The following is a 16896-nucleotide window of genomic DNA, read 5'->3' as shown; positions in this document are numbered from 1 at the left end:
CACGGTGTGCCAATTTCTATCATATCAGATAAAGGTCCTCAGTTTACTTCACATTTCTGGAGAGCAATACAGAGTGAGTTGGGGACCCGTGTAGAACCCAGCACAACCTTTCATCCGCAGACCGACGGGCAGTCAGAGAGGACAATTCAGATTTTGGAGGATATGCTCAAGGCATGTGTGATTGACTTTGGAGGTCAGTGGGATCGTTTCTTTCCTTTTGCTGAGTTTGCTTATAACAACAGTTACCAATCCAGCATCGAGATGGATCCGTTTGAGGCTTTATATAGTCGGCGATGCCGTTTGCCCATTGGATGGTTTGAGCCCGGTGAGTCTGAGTTATATGGTACTGATTTGGTGAAGGATGCCTTGGAAAAGTTAAAGTTGATTCAGGAGCGACTTCGTACAGCACAGTCAGACATAAGAGTTACGCGGATCAGAAAGCGCGTGATTTATCATTTATGGTAGGCGAAAAAGTTCTCTTGAAAGTTTCGCCGATGAAAGGAATCATGAGATTTGGGAAAAAGGGGAAATTGAGCCCAAGGTTTATAGGCCCATTTGAGGTGTTGAGACGAGTTGGGGAGGTTGCTTATGAGCTTGCATTACCTCTCAGTCTATCGGGAGTTCATCCGATTTTCCATGTATCTATGCTATGGAAGTATCATGCTGACCTATCACATGTGTTAGACTTCAGCCCAATTCAGCTAGATAATAGCTTGGGTTATGAAAATGAGCCAGTTGCCATTGTTGATAAACAGGTTTGCCAGTTGAGGTCCAAGAGGATTTCTGCAGTAAAAGTCCAGTGGAGGGGCCAACCAGTCGAGGAAGCGACCTGGGAGGCCGAGGAGGACATCCAGAGCAAATATCCACACTTATTTAGCACTCCGGGTATTATTCTAAACCCGTTCGAGGACGAACGTTTGTTTAAGAGGTGGAGAATGTAATGACCCAACCGGTCATTTTAACTTTTAGAATCTTGTTCCCTAAAATAAAACTTCCCGTATGTGCTTTTAATGATTTCTGACTTGCGGGGATGGTTGGTTCGGGATTTGGAAGTGTTTGGGTTGAAATCGGAATACTTGGTTCCTTAAGTTGGCTTTAAAAGGCCAAGTTTGACTTCGGTCAACATTTTGAGAAAACGACCCCGGAATCGGGATTTGACGGTTCCTATAGGTTCGTATGATGATTTCGGACTTGGGCGTATGTTTGAATCGGGTTTTGGATAACCCGAGAGCGTTTTGGCGCTTAATAGTGAAAAGCAACTATTTGAAGGTTTAAAGTTCTTTAAACTTGGTTTGGAGTAGGTTTATGAGTAATTGAAGTCCGTTTGGAATTTCAAGTTTGGGAATAGTTCTGTATAGTGATTTAAGACTTGCATGCAAAATTTCGTGTCATTCCGAGTAGTTTAAGTATGTTTCGGCGCATTGGAAGTAAATTGAAAAACTTGAAGTTCTTAAGTTTGAATCAATTTGGTTTGGGGTATGATTCTTAGATTTGATGTTGTTTTACGCATTTCGAGAGTTCGAGTAGGTCCGTATTATGATTTCAGACTTGTTGGTGCCTTTGGACAGGGTCCCGAGGGGCTCGGGTGTGTTTTGAACCATCCAGAGCTAAGTCGGAAAATCCAGAAAATTCCAATTATGGTTTCCTTCTTCGCGAACGCGTGAGTTCCCACGTTCGCGATGAAGGAAAATAGGACTGGGCAATTGCCTTTCGCGTTCATGTGAAAGGCGACGCATTCGCGAAGCCTTGGGTTTTTTCCCTTCGCATTCGCGAGGCAGGCGACGCGTTCGCGAAAGAGGAATGTGACCGGGTGAAGTTTCCTTACGCGTCGAAGGAGCTCACGCGTTCGCAAAAGGGCAAGCCAGAAGCCTTCGCATTCGCGAGGCCCCTTTTGCGTTTTCGAAGCCCTGACCGTGTTCGCGAAGAAGGAGCCTATTGTTACAGATAGAATATCTTAAAAACGGGATTTCACCATTTTTAACCTCATTTCTTCCATCCTTGGGCGATTTTGGAGCTTTTTGAGAGGGGATTTTAGCTAGCAACTTGAAGGTAAGTTAATTCTACACACCTTGAGTTAAATACATAGATTATGGGTAGATTATAACTAGTAAATCTTAGAAATCAAAGGTTTAGATGAAAAACCTAGATTTTTACAAAAATGAGATTTTAACCACGAAAATGGTTATGGAATTGGATAGAAATTATATATTTGAGTTCTTGAGATTATGGGTAACGCTTTCATCCGAAAAATTTCGGAATCCGGGCACGTGGGCCCGGGGTGAATTTTAGGAATTTTACTGTTTTGGTTAGGGTAATTTATTTAATAGTCTAAATTCGAATTATTGAACATGTATTAATTATTTTGTATAATATTTGGATAGTTTCGGATTTTTCGGCATCGAATTGAGGTTTTCGCGACATTTTTGATCGAAAAAGTGGACTTTGAGACAAAGTAAGTCTCTTGTCTAATCTTGTGAGGGAGAAATTTCCCCATAGGTAATTAAATTAATAAATATTGCTAATTATGGGGGCTACGTACACACGAGGTGATGAGAGTCCGTGCGTAGCTATTATTTATGCTAAAGTTCGGATAGTTTAGGACTCAAATCATGAATTATGTGTAAAAATTATATTCTTTATTTAATCAAATTATTAGAAATATATTGCGAATTGCTAGGGAAAAATATTAAAAGATGAAAATCTCATATGCTTAAATTTTTTGTTTAAATTAATTAATTGTTAAAAGAAATTATTCATCCTCTCGAATTTATCTTATAATAAACATACTCTCATTCAGGAGGTACATAAGAAAATGTCCTCCTTTCTTGTGGAGAGGGCCGAACGCCTCGGCAGGATAGATGCATTTATGGATCGCACCTCACGTCCCTTGGCAGTGTACACGACACTCTGGAACGGGCCGTACGACCTCGGCAGAAATCGTGCTTAATAATAATAATAATAAATACACGATACCTCGATATTTTTAATTTGCAGCTTGTGAATTAAATTAATGGTTTGGAAGTTGTTGAAATTGAAAGAATTTAATTATTTCTGCTGATTTAATAAAATTATTGTTAACTCTATGAATCATGCTGATTTAAATAATTCTATTTTATTCTATTTATTATTGTTGACCCTTAGTGAGTGTCAAAGTCGACCATCTTGTCTCTACCACTTCGAGATTAGGCTTGATGCTTACTGGGTACATGTTGTTTACGTACTCATACTACACTTGCTGCACTTTTTGTGCAGGATCTGAGACAGGTACTAGTGGAGGACCTATCATCTTACACCTATGTTATCCAGAGACGTAGTGGTGAGCTGCCTTTCTGAACTGTTCTGCAGATACCGGTGTCTCTCCTTGTATTTTCTTTTTATTCTGTCTATTTTTATTCAGACAGTATTTGGAGTTTTGTATAATTTACTAGATGCTCATACACTTGTGACACTAGGTCTTGGCACACACATTGGTAGAATTTGGAATTGTATTATTTTCTTGGATTTAAGTTAATCGGTATCTTTTCTAATTTCTTTAATATTGCTAGTAAAATAATAAAATTACTTATAAAATTATTCTGAAAATAATTGATATATGTTTAATTTATTTGTTGGCTTGCCTAGCTGTAGTGTTGGGTGCCATCACGACCTATAGGTAAAATTGGGTCGTGACATAACTGGATTGTAAAAGAGGATAGCGACGAGGGCCCACAACAACCACATTCAAGTTTAAAGATCACTATGGTCCAATTAACCGCTCGATGATTACCAAAGTCAATACAAGAGTCATAAAGTCACTAACTAGAGTTATTTCTTTCAAAAACCTTGTCTCTAACCATAAGCACGTAGTTAAGTGTGTTGGTGCCAATTGAAGCATGATTGACTCTTCGAGCATGACTTAATTAGGTCTCTTTATTCATTACTACTACTATTATTACCTAAACACACAAACGGACGCATTCCCTTAAGAATGTTATCACACCATCCATCGTTGGGACGAATCACTCAGTTCACACAACTACCTCACTACTACAAATAAGACCTTTAGCGGTAATACAAAATGGCTTTAGCGGCAATAATAGTAGCCGCTATATCTTTTACTGGCCATTAGTCTTTTGCCGCTGAAACCGGGGTCGGCAAAGCCTTTAGCGGTTTTTCTCGCAAAAGTTGGTGAACGGTATGTTTTATTGCCGCTAAAATTTATTATCTTTAACGATAATTATTTGCGGCAATTATAATGGCTACTAAATCCAATCCAAAATGGCTAATTATACTTCTTTAGCGTCCATTATTATAGCCGCTACATTCAAAATAATTGCCGCTAAAAATTTGTTCTTTAAGGGCAATTGTTTGTGGCAATTATAATGGCTACTAAATCCAATCCAAACGGCTAATTATACTTCTTTAGCATCTATTTTTTATAGCCGCTAAATTAAAAATAATTTTCACTAAAAGTTCGCATCTTTAATGACAATTATTTTGTGGCAATTAAAATGGCCATAGTATCCCTTCTGAAAACATCTTAGTTTGCCCTTTTAGCTTCCATTCTAATGGCTAATATGTTTAACTAAATTGCTGCTAAAAGTCAAAATCTTTAATGACAATTGTTTTACATCAATTATAAATAGTTTAGCCACAATTAATAGTAGTAACTACATTCGTATAGAATATGACTCAAATAATAAATATATTAATATTAATTCAAAAAAACATAATATATCTCATTAATCTTAACAAACAAAAGGAAGTACTAATCAAAAACATTAATATCACAGTAACTTAAAACATAAAAATATATTGTTTAGACTAAATAGCTAATATCATTATATAATTAATCCAGACGAATGATGGTCTTCAAATGATTTCCGCAACTTTTTTTTATTTTAAAATATTTCACCCGCTAAATTATCCAACATCATACGGTATGACCTGAAATTATAAAATAATTATGTCAAAAGATAAAGTATAATGTGAAAAAACATCTTGAAGATTCCATCACTGTTAGATTAGCCAACTCCCTCACCTAACATCTATAAACAAAAACAACTAAGCTAAAATATGAACATTTCAATCAAATTGATTAGAACAAATAGGGAAAAAGGAAAAATAAAGTAAACTTAAAGCGACTGTCAACAAGGTCATTTATCAGATTTCCTCCACTATGCAGTCTCTCATCAAATTAAGGAAGCCAGGTATTCAGAACATCCCTCATAGGTGGCCAGATTTATTTAACATGATGGAACAATATTGTCACGACCCAAAAATTCCACCACATGCGTCGTGATGGCACTTAGTCTCTAAGACTAGGTAAGCCGATTACAATTACATTTCAAGCCTTTTTTTTTTTTAATTCAATACAGGTGCCAAAACCAACAGCGGAAACAAATATGAAAAACCTCCCAAGACTGGTAATACTGAGTCACGAACTCTAACTGAATACATGAAATAATCTCAAGGATCGAATACTCAATACTGTATGAATAATAATTAACAGTACAATAAAATGGAAAGACTCTAAGGAACTGTGACGACCAAGCAACTCTACCTTGAATCCTTGCGATCCCACTCTAACTCTGTCTGAGTCCGATATCTTCAATACTTGGCTCTGCACAAAAATGTGCAGAAGTGTAGTATGAGTACACCATAGTCGGTACCCAGTAAGTATCAAGACTAACCTCAGTAGAATAGTGACGAGATACAACCAAGACACTCACTAGTCTAATAACCTGTGCAATATAGTATACAAAAAATAATAGGAAACAAATAACAATGATGGCAACAATAATCAACCAGTGATATACACAGTAGGGCGACAAGAACACCATAAATATTGCACAATAAATAATAAATGCAAGTGCAACCAATTAATCAAGTCCTTCCAATATAAATCTTTCGCCTATATATTTTTCAAATAGAAATATTCAGGATATAATACTTTCAAATAAATCTCTTTCAAATTTCTTTCAAATATAATTCCTTCAATTAAATATCTTTCAAATAAAATTCTTTCAAATAAATCTCTTTCGAATAAAAGTCACCCTGTGACACAGCATTTAAAAATCATAAAATACGGGTATCAGCCCACTTTCATATTTCCACGGCACCTCATGCCAATTTCTCTATCAAAATCGCACGGACAACTCATGTTCCAAATATCATCATCATCTAACCACGGCACCTCGTGCCCACATTTCATATCACAACTACACGGATAATTCACGTACCAATATCATCATTATTTACTCACGGCACCTCATGCTCACATTTCATATCACAACCGCACAGACAGTTCACGTGCCAATATCATCATTATTTTCTCACGACACCTCCTTCCCACATTTCATTTCATAATCCGCCTGGCAATAATCACAAGCTCCTAATTTCAACATAGATCAGACTATTATCAATTTACCAACAACAAGACAAATTGCACGAGGTATAAAAATAAACACAAGGAAAATCACAACATCACATGAAAATTACCAACGCAATAACCTACATCATCACATATCATCCCTGACAATAGCCACCCTTATCTCTCCTATAGCCACCCTTATCACTCCTATAATAGCCTCCCTTATCCCTCCGCCCTGACAATATCAATAGCCACCCTTATCGCTCCCTATAGCCACCCTTATCTCTTCTATAGCCATCCTTATCGCTCCGCCCAGACAATATCCCAACACACATAACAACAGTGAAATGCCACCCTTATACCCACATAATATCAACAATGAAATGTCACCCTTATATCATCAAAATAATAACTCAAATAACACAACAATTTACACGGAATATTTTTACGGCAACATAACAAAATCAATTCATATCACAATTTGCCCAATGGCCGCCACAACCAATTCCAAAGATATAACAAAGTCAATTAATTTCACAATAAATAGCCCAAGGCTCCACACAATGAGTATAATACCTCAAAATAACAATAGAGATGGAAAGTACTCAGTATAGGGCAACACCTTCATTAATCCAAATTCTTGATAATTATATAATGCCTCGGTTTAAACTTATTTTATTAATTATTTGCAGATGAAAAATTCATAATATAATTATTTTCAGAAAATATCAAATCACCAAACTCACGGAATTTACATAAATATTTAAGTAACAATCACATCAAATTATCATATAAAAACAAATTCAACAAACAAGGATTGAGACATGGCAAATAGATGATTTAATAAATGCCAACAATTATTCAATTTACTACACAATAATTCCTAAGACTTAAACCCAATAAAATTTGCACATATAAGCCTGAGTATGTACTCGTCACCTCGCGTACACGGCTTTTCACATTTCATAAATGGCACATAAGACTCGATGCCTAAGGGGTAATTCTCCCACTCAAGGTTAGGTAAGATACTTACCCCAAGCAACTCAATCCACTGGTAAGCCTTTTTCCACGATTATCCCACTCCGAATGGCTCGAATCCAGATGAATATTTCCTTGCAAATCCTTCGGCAAAATTGCTACAAACCGAGCTTTCTTGATTTAGCTCTTTAGTGATATTAAAACCTCCAACTACTCTTACAAATTCCATCTACATCAACATAATTCGATTGGCCCAATATTAGTAAAATTTCTAGGTTTTAAGCCATTTAGGTATTTTATCAAACACCTAGAGTGCATAAATCTCTACATCTCTTAACCGTGAAATTAGTTCATCCAACTACCACCATTTACTAACAATTTATAACTTTCAATCATCACATGCGTGACCATTCATCTACACCCAATCAACAAAATTACATCAATTAATCATATTTCAATATTTACCATGGTTATGTATTTAAATTGGGAATTTATGGCTTCCAATCACCATACCATGAGTTCCAATACTTAATTCGTACTCATATTCCCATAATAATCCGTACATGTAAGTCTAAGGGTGTAGGATTACCGTTTTGGAAAAAATCTTGCAAAACCCTCCTTTGAGTTCTCGAAGAAATTTCTTGAAGATCTAAGTATTTTATGTGTAGATTCCATCAATACTAGTATAGAAATGATGGAATTTCATACCAAGATAATGGGGATTGCTTACCTTGAATAAGAGAGGAGTTGGTGGTCTTGAGAGAGTGGAGAAGAGATTCAAAATTCGTCCAAGTGAAATGGGGGAAATGAACCCCCGAAATGAGTACTTAAAAGAAAAGCTTCAGGCGGTAGCATGACAGGTCCAGTGCCAAACCGCTATAATGCACTGGTTTTCAAAGTTGATGAGAGGGCTGGTGTGCCACAATCCGCGCGTTGCACTGACTCTAGCACACTCCCAGTTGTTTTATTTTCCATTTCTTGCCTCTCTACTCACCCTCATTTGATACCTTGCTATGATATAGATCCGAATCACACTCGGGGTACTCGGGACCCCGTTCGAATATACCAAAAAGTACCTAAATATAATATAGACTTACTCGGGGGTTTCAAATCACGTCAAACAACATCGAAATTACAATTCACACCTCGATTCGGACTTGTGAGTTTCGCATTTTTCAATTTATAAAACTCGTGCCGAAACGTATCAAATGAGTCCGGAATGACTTCAAATTTTGCACACGAGTCATAAATGATATAACAAAGTTATTCAAATTTTCAGAATCAAAATCCGATCTCGTTATAAAAAATTCAACCTTCGGTCGAACTTTCAAAAATCTTCTATTTTTCAACTTTCGCCAAAATACGTCAAATTGTCCTACGAACTTCCAAATCCAAATCCGAACATACGCCTAAGTCCAAAATCATCATACGAAGCTATTGGCATCATCGAAATTCTATTTCGGTGTCGTTTTCTCAAAAGTCAAACTCTCCGGTCAATTCTTTTCATTTAAGCTTCTAAATAAGAATTGTTCTTTCAATTTAATTCCACATCTTCCGAAAACCGAACTCGACCACACCCGTGGGTCATAATGCATAGTACGAAACTGCTCATGACCTTTAGTCACTGAACGAGGCATACATTCTTAAAATGACAAGTCGGGTCGTTATAATTATACACCTACACTGAAGTATACTAAGGTGTTATGGGAAACAAGCATGGAAACAAGGTACTGGTTGGGGGCACTAGGGAGTTCTTCTGCTATAAGTTCATTCAATCAAAGGCCTGGTATAAGACTGGTGCACAGCTGGTAGCCAAACTTAGTTCAAACACTTGGAGATTTCATTTTCCAACTCAAAACAGTCCACACTTTACTAAGATACTGCAGTGGTGCAAATTAAGAAATAAATTGCTGAAGAATTAAGAAGCCTGAACTCAGCTGATCAAACTTTTGTTCTGAACCCAAACTTCAACAACTACCTACTGAAGCTTATTAAAAACAGTTTGATTCTTCAATCCAACAATCTTCTTAGCAGCAGATAGTCGAACCAACACTCAATTCATACCAGAATTCAATCAAGAAGCTAGACTCAACTCACTGATTCAATTCAATGAATACATCGAGATCACCAGCACTCAAAGATGAATTAAGGGAGCAGGAAGTAATGCTCAATGAAGCTGAATAGATAGTAAGCTTGAGAGAAAGGAATGCTCAACTAACAGGTTTAAATGCAATGTTCAAAGAACTTGCACGTGCCAACCATCTAACATTTTGGCACTGCAGTTACATCAGACAATTAAGATGACATTCGGTCCCTAGTATTTGGAAGGAAAAATACAAATTTGTATGCACAAGCCAGAAGCATAAACCAAGACAATCCCAGTTAAGACAACAATTTACAACAAGACATGGTCTGGTTGTGATTCAGCTGAATTATTAGCCCAAGTACCTGATGCTAGGCGTAGCATCATCGTTTATCAGAGAAGCGGAGATACAGAAATAGTTACTGACCAAATGAACTCAATGCATGGTTACACCCACATCTCAATGCAAATAGATTCATTAATGATGAAGAAGGTGATTGATGGTACATGGGATGCACCTTGGTCAGTAAATGCGTAGGTGGAGGAGAACAAGGAGATCATGAGGTGTTGTCATAGAAATGTAACACATATCATGCGAGAAGGCAACAAAGTGGCGAACTATTTAGCTAACTATGCATTGGATAATTGGAATTGTGAGGCTAATAATTTTGCGCAAATGGAGGTACAAGGGAAAAGGATGGTCAATAGTGATAAGTTGCAATGCCCCTATTTACGGATGAAGGGTGGAAGGAGATAATTTGGATGGGAATTATCAGAACTTGGAGAATGAAGAAAGGATGAGGAAGCTATTGTCTTCATATTCAAGTCCTACTGGAGGAGAATATGGAGACACTTGTTTTTACTTAACAATGTTTTCCTTTTTGCAGGAAAAGATACTATTTTCAAGCCCTATGTTTTAACAGAGGTTCAATGTGTGCTACTAGCATTGTGTGATCATTCCATTGAAAGGAGTTTAAACATAGGCACAAGTATAGATCACGTGGATTACATCGAGCAGTTATGGGTTATCACTGGTGGAAACAATGCTACAATGGTGTGGGATCATCAAGAGTCATGCAGCAGTAAAGATAAAATGCAGTGACATGGAAATTTATCGAATGCATTCTAAGAATATTCAGAATGACTTAACGATGCAGCACAACTGGAAGGAAGATATGAACAAATCAAGCTTGGAATCAAGGTTTGAAAAGGAGAAACTGGAACTGGACAGCCTTGCCTTGGCCCTCACACATAGGAACGAAATGCTGAAGATCCAGTACTCGAATGTGTTGGATATTATGGTACAAACAACAGGCATTTCAGCCACAACAGGTGCATCACAAGATTTGAAACACAAGAGATGGCTGCCCAGAATTTTGAGCGTGGAAATCTCACGAGGTACTGGACTTTGGAGACAAAAGATGGGTATAATGGGAGGAGTGTGGAGTAAGAACCCAATGCATTTCATTAATTCAATATCCTGGGTTTGGTCTCATGCAAAAACTTCATCGATTTGCAACTGGAGGTCACACGAATTTTGGAGCAAACAGTGTAAGGCCAACTATGCGCAAAAGTGCAGGACATAGAACTAAAAACCTATCAAAAAAGAAAAACTTAAATGACACATAGCTAATATATTTAAATTTGTCTACTACTTTCTTTCCTTGTTTACAAGAAGGAAACTCCTAGGCAGGCTATAATCGAAATGTTCAACACATGCTAGTGTGTCTTGTACTTCTAAAAATCCTCACAACCTTTGCGACATCAACAAAAGTGAGGGAAATATAAAAGCAAGAAGCATCCAAGGTAAGCCTAAATACAAAAAAAAAATTAATAAAAATCAAAGGAGAAAAACTCAAACAATGGCGACGAAGGACAAAGATGAGTAGTATCATGAGAAGGTTGAGCATTTTCAGCAATACTAGGCATCCTTGATGTTTGTGGTACTCGTTCATGTCCACTATTGGCATCAGGGATCTAATAAATATTAACATGTTAGATAATAATACTTTTATATGATTAGAATTTCATTAAAAAGTTCTAAAGCTTATGAAATGGAGTTACTTGTTCACCTGAGGTGCCATTGCTACTTTGAGGCATAGATGCATCGGGAGCATATTTGCGCATGAGTTGTCTCATTTGGAGTAATTTTGATTGCATCATCTCCTGATTTTGTTTCATCATATTCATTTCTTCATTTTGTTTCTCCTTTAACTCGATTATATTTTGTTCTAACCTTTGTATAACCTCATTAGAAGAATCATCTACAATAATATTTCCTAAGGAAGACCTACTACCCCATAGAACAGAAGGAGTTGGATCAAATCCTAAATCATGAACATACCCACTTTTTTCATTTCCCAACACCTGAGAATACACATCGCCTTCCCAAGCAACACTATGAGGAGGCTACTCAGTTGATCTCTCACTATTGCTCATCCTTTCATTTATCATTTCTTGACCATAGAATACACAATAAATCAATTTTGGAATTCATGATCAGGAAAAAATGCACATTATTTGACGGAGTCATCAAACCAACAAAATAAAAGAAAGAATAAATCTTACGATTGTCTTGACGGAATCATCATCCAGTGGCCTACCATCCTTACGTTTTTTTATAAGTTAATAAGAAAATTTCTGCTCGTGTAGGCTCAATCCCATTTACAGCCTAATATAATAAAAATGATATCAGATATGCGTGACAAAAAAAGGTTTAAGATATTATAGTTTGTAATTTTCACAAGTTTACCTGCTCATTCATCAAGGTAAAAATACTTTTGGATCCTCCTGTGTGAGGCATCGTTTGCTTGGCCCTATTATTTTTATTTGCTTGGGTACGTCTCCGTCATTGAAATATTAAAACTATATCTTATAAATCATAAATAAAAATTGAGCATAACTAAAATAAAAACGCTATGAAAATGAGCATACTAGGAGAATTTTCGAAGTTCATATCTTAGCTTTATCAGAAAGCCAATAAGAGACAAGACCACTCCATTGGTCTCTCGGTATGCGACTTGGTCTATTTTTTTAGTAATGCGTCTTTAGTCTTATATTTTAGCGTATACTCACCCTTTAACTCGCACTTGTAATCTTTCTATTTCTTTCCTAGTGACTTTAAGACCCACGCTTTTCCACGTTTTGGGATAGAGAACTTCTTCTGAAAAAATAAAAGCCAACATTTAGAAGATAACATCTTTGTATCTTTTCACAAAATAATAATAATAATAATAATAATAATAATAATAATAATAATAATAATAATAATAATAATAATAATAATAACTTTTTCATACCCTCACAAAATCCACCAATTTCTTCTTTTCCTCGTTGTCAAAATTTCTCCAATCATCTATATGTAGAGGTGTTAGTTCTGGAGTTCTGGCAATAATTCCTAGAAAGTTAGCAAGTTGTCGACCCTCTTTCCCAATATCTTGGTTACGATTATTAAACGACACATCAATTGTCTTCCCCGACGGAAGTTTCCAAATATCTTTTAGTAAAGTAGGCCCACAAACTTTTTTTGCTTCTGAATTACCTAGAATGAAAAAAATCTGAATAATGTGGTGACTTCAAGAATTCTAACTCCAGATACTTTAACATTAAGCTGTTGAAAGAGACTACCAAAGCAGGAGTATTACTATAAATATCACAACAATGTCAAGGAATTACAATAAAGTGCTCATATTGGAACTGAAGTTAAGGTTGTAGGAAATCAAGAATCATCATATGAAAGGAGTCAAGCACATGATCCTAATAATGAAGTTGTGTTAGTTTCACAATTTGTAACACAACCAAAAGATGCAGACACATCTAACAGAACCTTACTCATTTACATGTAGTGTGTGAGCCTATCTTTCGCATGAGAGTTGGCCCTTTTACCCAACAAAGTAGTCCACAACTAACAAAGCTTTTAACTAACATAGATCTTAACTAACAGAAGGTTCACCAAGGCCAAAGTAGTCCACTGAAGCATTAGCAACTGTTTTAGTTAAGAACAAACTCAGCCAAATTCACACATACTAGCAAATGAAAGCTATCATCTAATGTTATACATAATCAGATTGCAATACTATAGAAGCATTACCTGAATCTTCATCATGTTGAATCTCAGTGCCACCATCAGAACTATTCAACTCATTAGATTGACCATTACGTGCTTGGGCGTCAGAGTAGTTCTGACTATCCATCAACTGCTCAATATATGGCTGGGCTCTGGAGTAGTTTTGACCATCCATCAAGTGCTCAATATAGGGTCTCACATCTTCATCTTCATCTTGTTCAACTACCAGTCGGTTGCAACCTCTAGTTTGCATCCTTCTTTTTTTCAAAATAAAGAAACTATCTAGCTGCATTAAGTTATACTAGTACCAGATTAACTCCAATCAATCAACAGGTCACACGCAAAATAGGAGGAATCATCGTCCTCATCTCAAGCTGTGAAAAATTAATGAATAGAAATTCGTGCATACAAACAAAGCCTTGCGACAAAGATAGTTCAAGAGATAAAAGGAATTGATGCACCAACAAAAACTATTGTCCAATTATAATAACACCTTAGCATATTGCAGTACAAGGGCTACAATCAACAAAATATAACTAAAAGAAAGCACAAAGAATTCACTCAATTCAACCAAAAATCAACCAATACAAACATGAAAAATCCATAGCTGACTAACATGCATCTTCTATAAAATGCTTCAAAGTGAAAGCAAAAAGTATATTTATTCAAATTTCTGCATGAAAAGAATCCCTAGAAGTTCTTAAATAACACTTGCAAGAAAAATACTCTATAAGTTCTAACTATCTTATTCAGAATCACATTCATTTTCAATGCCATTTTCTCTCTCAACATTAGCTTCACCATCATTTAGAGAAGCTTGAGAATGTATGCTTGTATCAATTACTATCCCATCGACACCACTTCTTACCCAATCATTATACTCATCCTCTGGAACACGAGCATTTTCTAAGAGAGCCAAGTCAGTGGCATCACTCTGCATTGATAAGTCAAACTATAAACTATTTTCCTCTCCCATATTAAAAATATCTCGAGGTTTAATTAACCTAGGGACAAACCATTCATGATCTTGAGGATTTTGTACAAATATTACTTGTTGAGCTTGTTCTTCAAAAATAAAGGGCTCATGACGTTCTCGATCGCCAGAGTCTGCTAGGCGTGAGAAATTCACAAGTGTGAAACCCAAGTCATCTTCCTTAACTCCTCTACCTTTGGTTACATCAACCCAATCACACTTAAATAAGACAACCTTAAATTCTTCGTAGTAGTTTAACTCCACAATATCATTCAATCTTCCATAATATGTGATATTTGCAGACTTTGGAGCATTGTTACTTGTACTTGCATAATTTTCAGTCTTTGAAACGACCATAACACCACTATTTTGTGTCACCTTAAATTCTTAACTTTGCTTCGTTCGAAACCGATACCCATTATTTACATCGAATGCATTAAATCTTTTTGCAATGTAACTCGGCCCTTGCGCAAGGACTTTAACATCCTTTAAGATGTTAGATGTGGCTTCTAACTCCTTTACCTAACCAAATAAAAGATACAACTATAAATGTGAATATATGTACAAGGACAATAATTCAACATAACTAATGACTTAGTCCTACTACTTACTTTCTCCTTGAACCACTCGTGAAATGTATTGAAATGCACACGATCAAGTTGATGTTGTGTCAAACAACGTTTACGATGTGATCTCTTGATTTCAGCAATATGTTTCCTATTATGTAACTTGCATATATTTAATTTTTTATCAAATAAGTAATATACATATAATAAATAATAGATATAACGCTTACTTTTTATAATTCTCAACTACTTTTGACTCGCAATTGAAAAGTACATGTCGATGTGCTTGCAACCATGTTTTCTCATCCAACTCAAATACATCTACTCCACCGTACGACTCACCAACAGTTGGAAAAAGACATTCTTCTTTACTAGTCTCATGCTCAATTTCATCACCGCATTTTCTTGAACAATAAGACCTTGAATCTCCACCCTTCAAATATCGTGAGCAAAATGCCATACACTCATTTGCTATGCATGCTTCTACTATTGAACCTTCTGGACATGCACAATTACGAACATATGATTTTAAAGTACCCAAATACCTATGAAATAAAATAATAGTATTAGTTTGATATAAGATTTAACAACTAAGGATATATAATAAATATTCAGTGATATTCTTGATACCTCTCAATTGGGTGCATCCAGCGATAATGTACTGGCACCACAAGTTTAGCCTCAATTGCCAAGTGAATTACCAAATGTACCATAATAGTAAAGAATCCTGGGAGGAAAAGTTTCTCCATAGTAGACAATGTTTCTGAAATTTTTTCTTCAAGTAACTTTAACTCTTCTAGTTTTAGTTCTTTGCTACACAAAACACGAAAGAATGAGCATAGTTCAATTAAAATGGAACTAACTCTTTTATCTACTGATCTCCGCAAGGCAAGAGGAAGAAGTTCTTGTATTATAACATGACAATCATGAGTTTTTAGCCCAGATATATTCCGTTTGCGAATGCAACGTGAGATATTAGACGCATAGCCATCTTGAAACTTGGCATTTTGTAGTACTTCATAAAACAACTCCTTTTTATTCTGAGACATTGTGAAAAAAGTAGGAGGAAGATATGCTTTCCCACTAGCTCGATATTGAGGCCATAAACTTGGTCTTATTTTCATCTCTTTCAAGTCCAATCGAGCTTCTAAGTTGTCTTTAGACCTTTTACCAAGACCCAATAATGTATAAATTAAGTTATCACACACATTCTTTTCTATGTGCATCGCATAAATATTATGGTGCACCAAGTTAAACTTCCAATAAGGAAGATCGAAAAAAATACTCCTCTTTTTCCATGTGTTTTTCATCACTCCACTTACCCCTTCACTCGACTGGCCGAGAGTAAATTTTATATCTTTAACTTGATTCAACACTAGTGACCCAAATACTGGACAAGGTGCAGGTCTTGTTTCTTTAGTCCCATCAAACAATTTTGCATCATTCCGATATTTGTGTCCCGACTTCAAGAAGCGTCGATGCCCCATGTAATAAAACTTTCTGTCATGTGTGAGCCTTCTAGATTGAGTGTTTATGTTACATGAAGGGCATGCAAACCGACCATAAGTGCACCATCCAGAGGGAGTACCATATGCTGGAAAATTATTTATAGTCCACATGAGAGCTGCTGTCACGACCCAAAATCCCACCTCAGGCGTCGTGATGGCACCTAGTCTCTAAGACTAGGTAAGCCGATTTTAATTATATTTTGAAGCTATATTTATTTTTTGAAACTAACAGCGAAAATAATTACAATATACAACCTCCCAAGACTGGCAGTACTGAGTCACGAACTCTAACTGAATACATGGAATGATCACGAGAACCGAATATACAATACTGTTTGATTACAAATTAACAGTACAATGAAATAAAAAG

General features: G+C 36.1%; 1 protein-coding gene across 1 annotated transcript; it reads right to left on the bottom strand.

Annotated features, from left to right (window-relative positions):
* Positions 1-14224: 14224 nt before the first annotated feature.
* LOC142173461 (uncharacterized) lies at positions 14225-16505 on the bottom strand. The gene is made up of 6 exons (XM_075239056.1): positions 15649-16505; positions 15249-15563; positions 15064-15169; positions 14879-14974; positions 14531-14794; positions 14225-14413 (listed from the first exon to the last, which is right to left on the bottom strand). The coding sequence occupies exons 1-6, from the start codon at positions 16503-16505 to the stop codon at positions 14225-14227; spliced, it is 1827 nt and encodes a 608-aa protein (XP_075095157.1).
* Between the last annotated feature and the right edge of the window lie 391 nt (positions 16506-16896).

Source organism: Nicotiana tabacum, chromosome 19, assembly GCF_000715075.1.
Source record: "Nicotiana tabacum cultivar K326 chromosome 19, ASM71507v2, whole genome shotgun sequence".
NCBI classification, from domain to species: Eukaryota; Viridiplantae; Streptophyta; class Magnoliopsida; order Solanales; family Solanaceae; genus Nicotiana; species Nicotiana tabacum.
The sequence above is the reverse complement of the archived record's forward strand: the minus strand, read 5'-3'. Positions and strand labels throughout refer to the sequence as shown.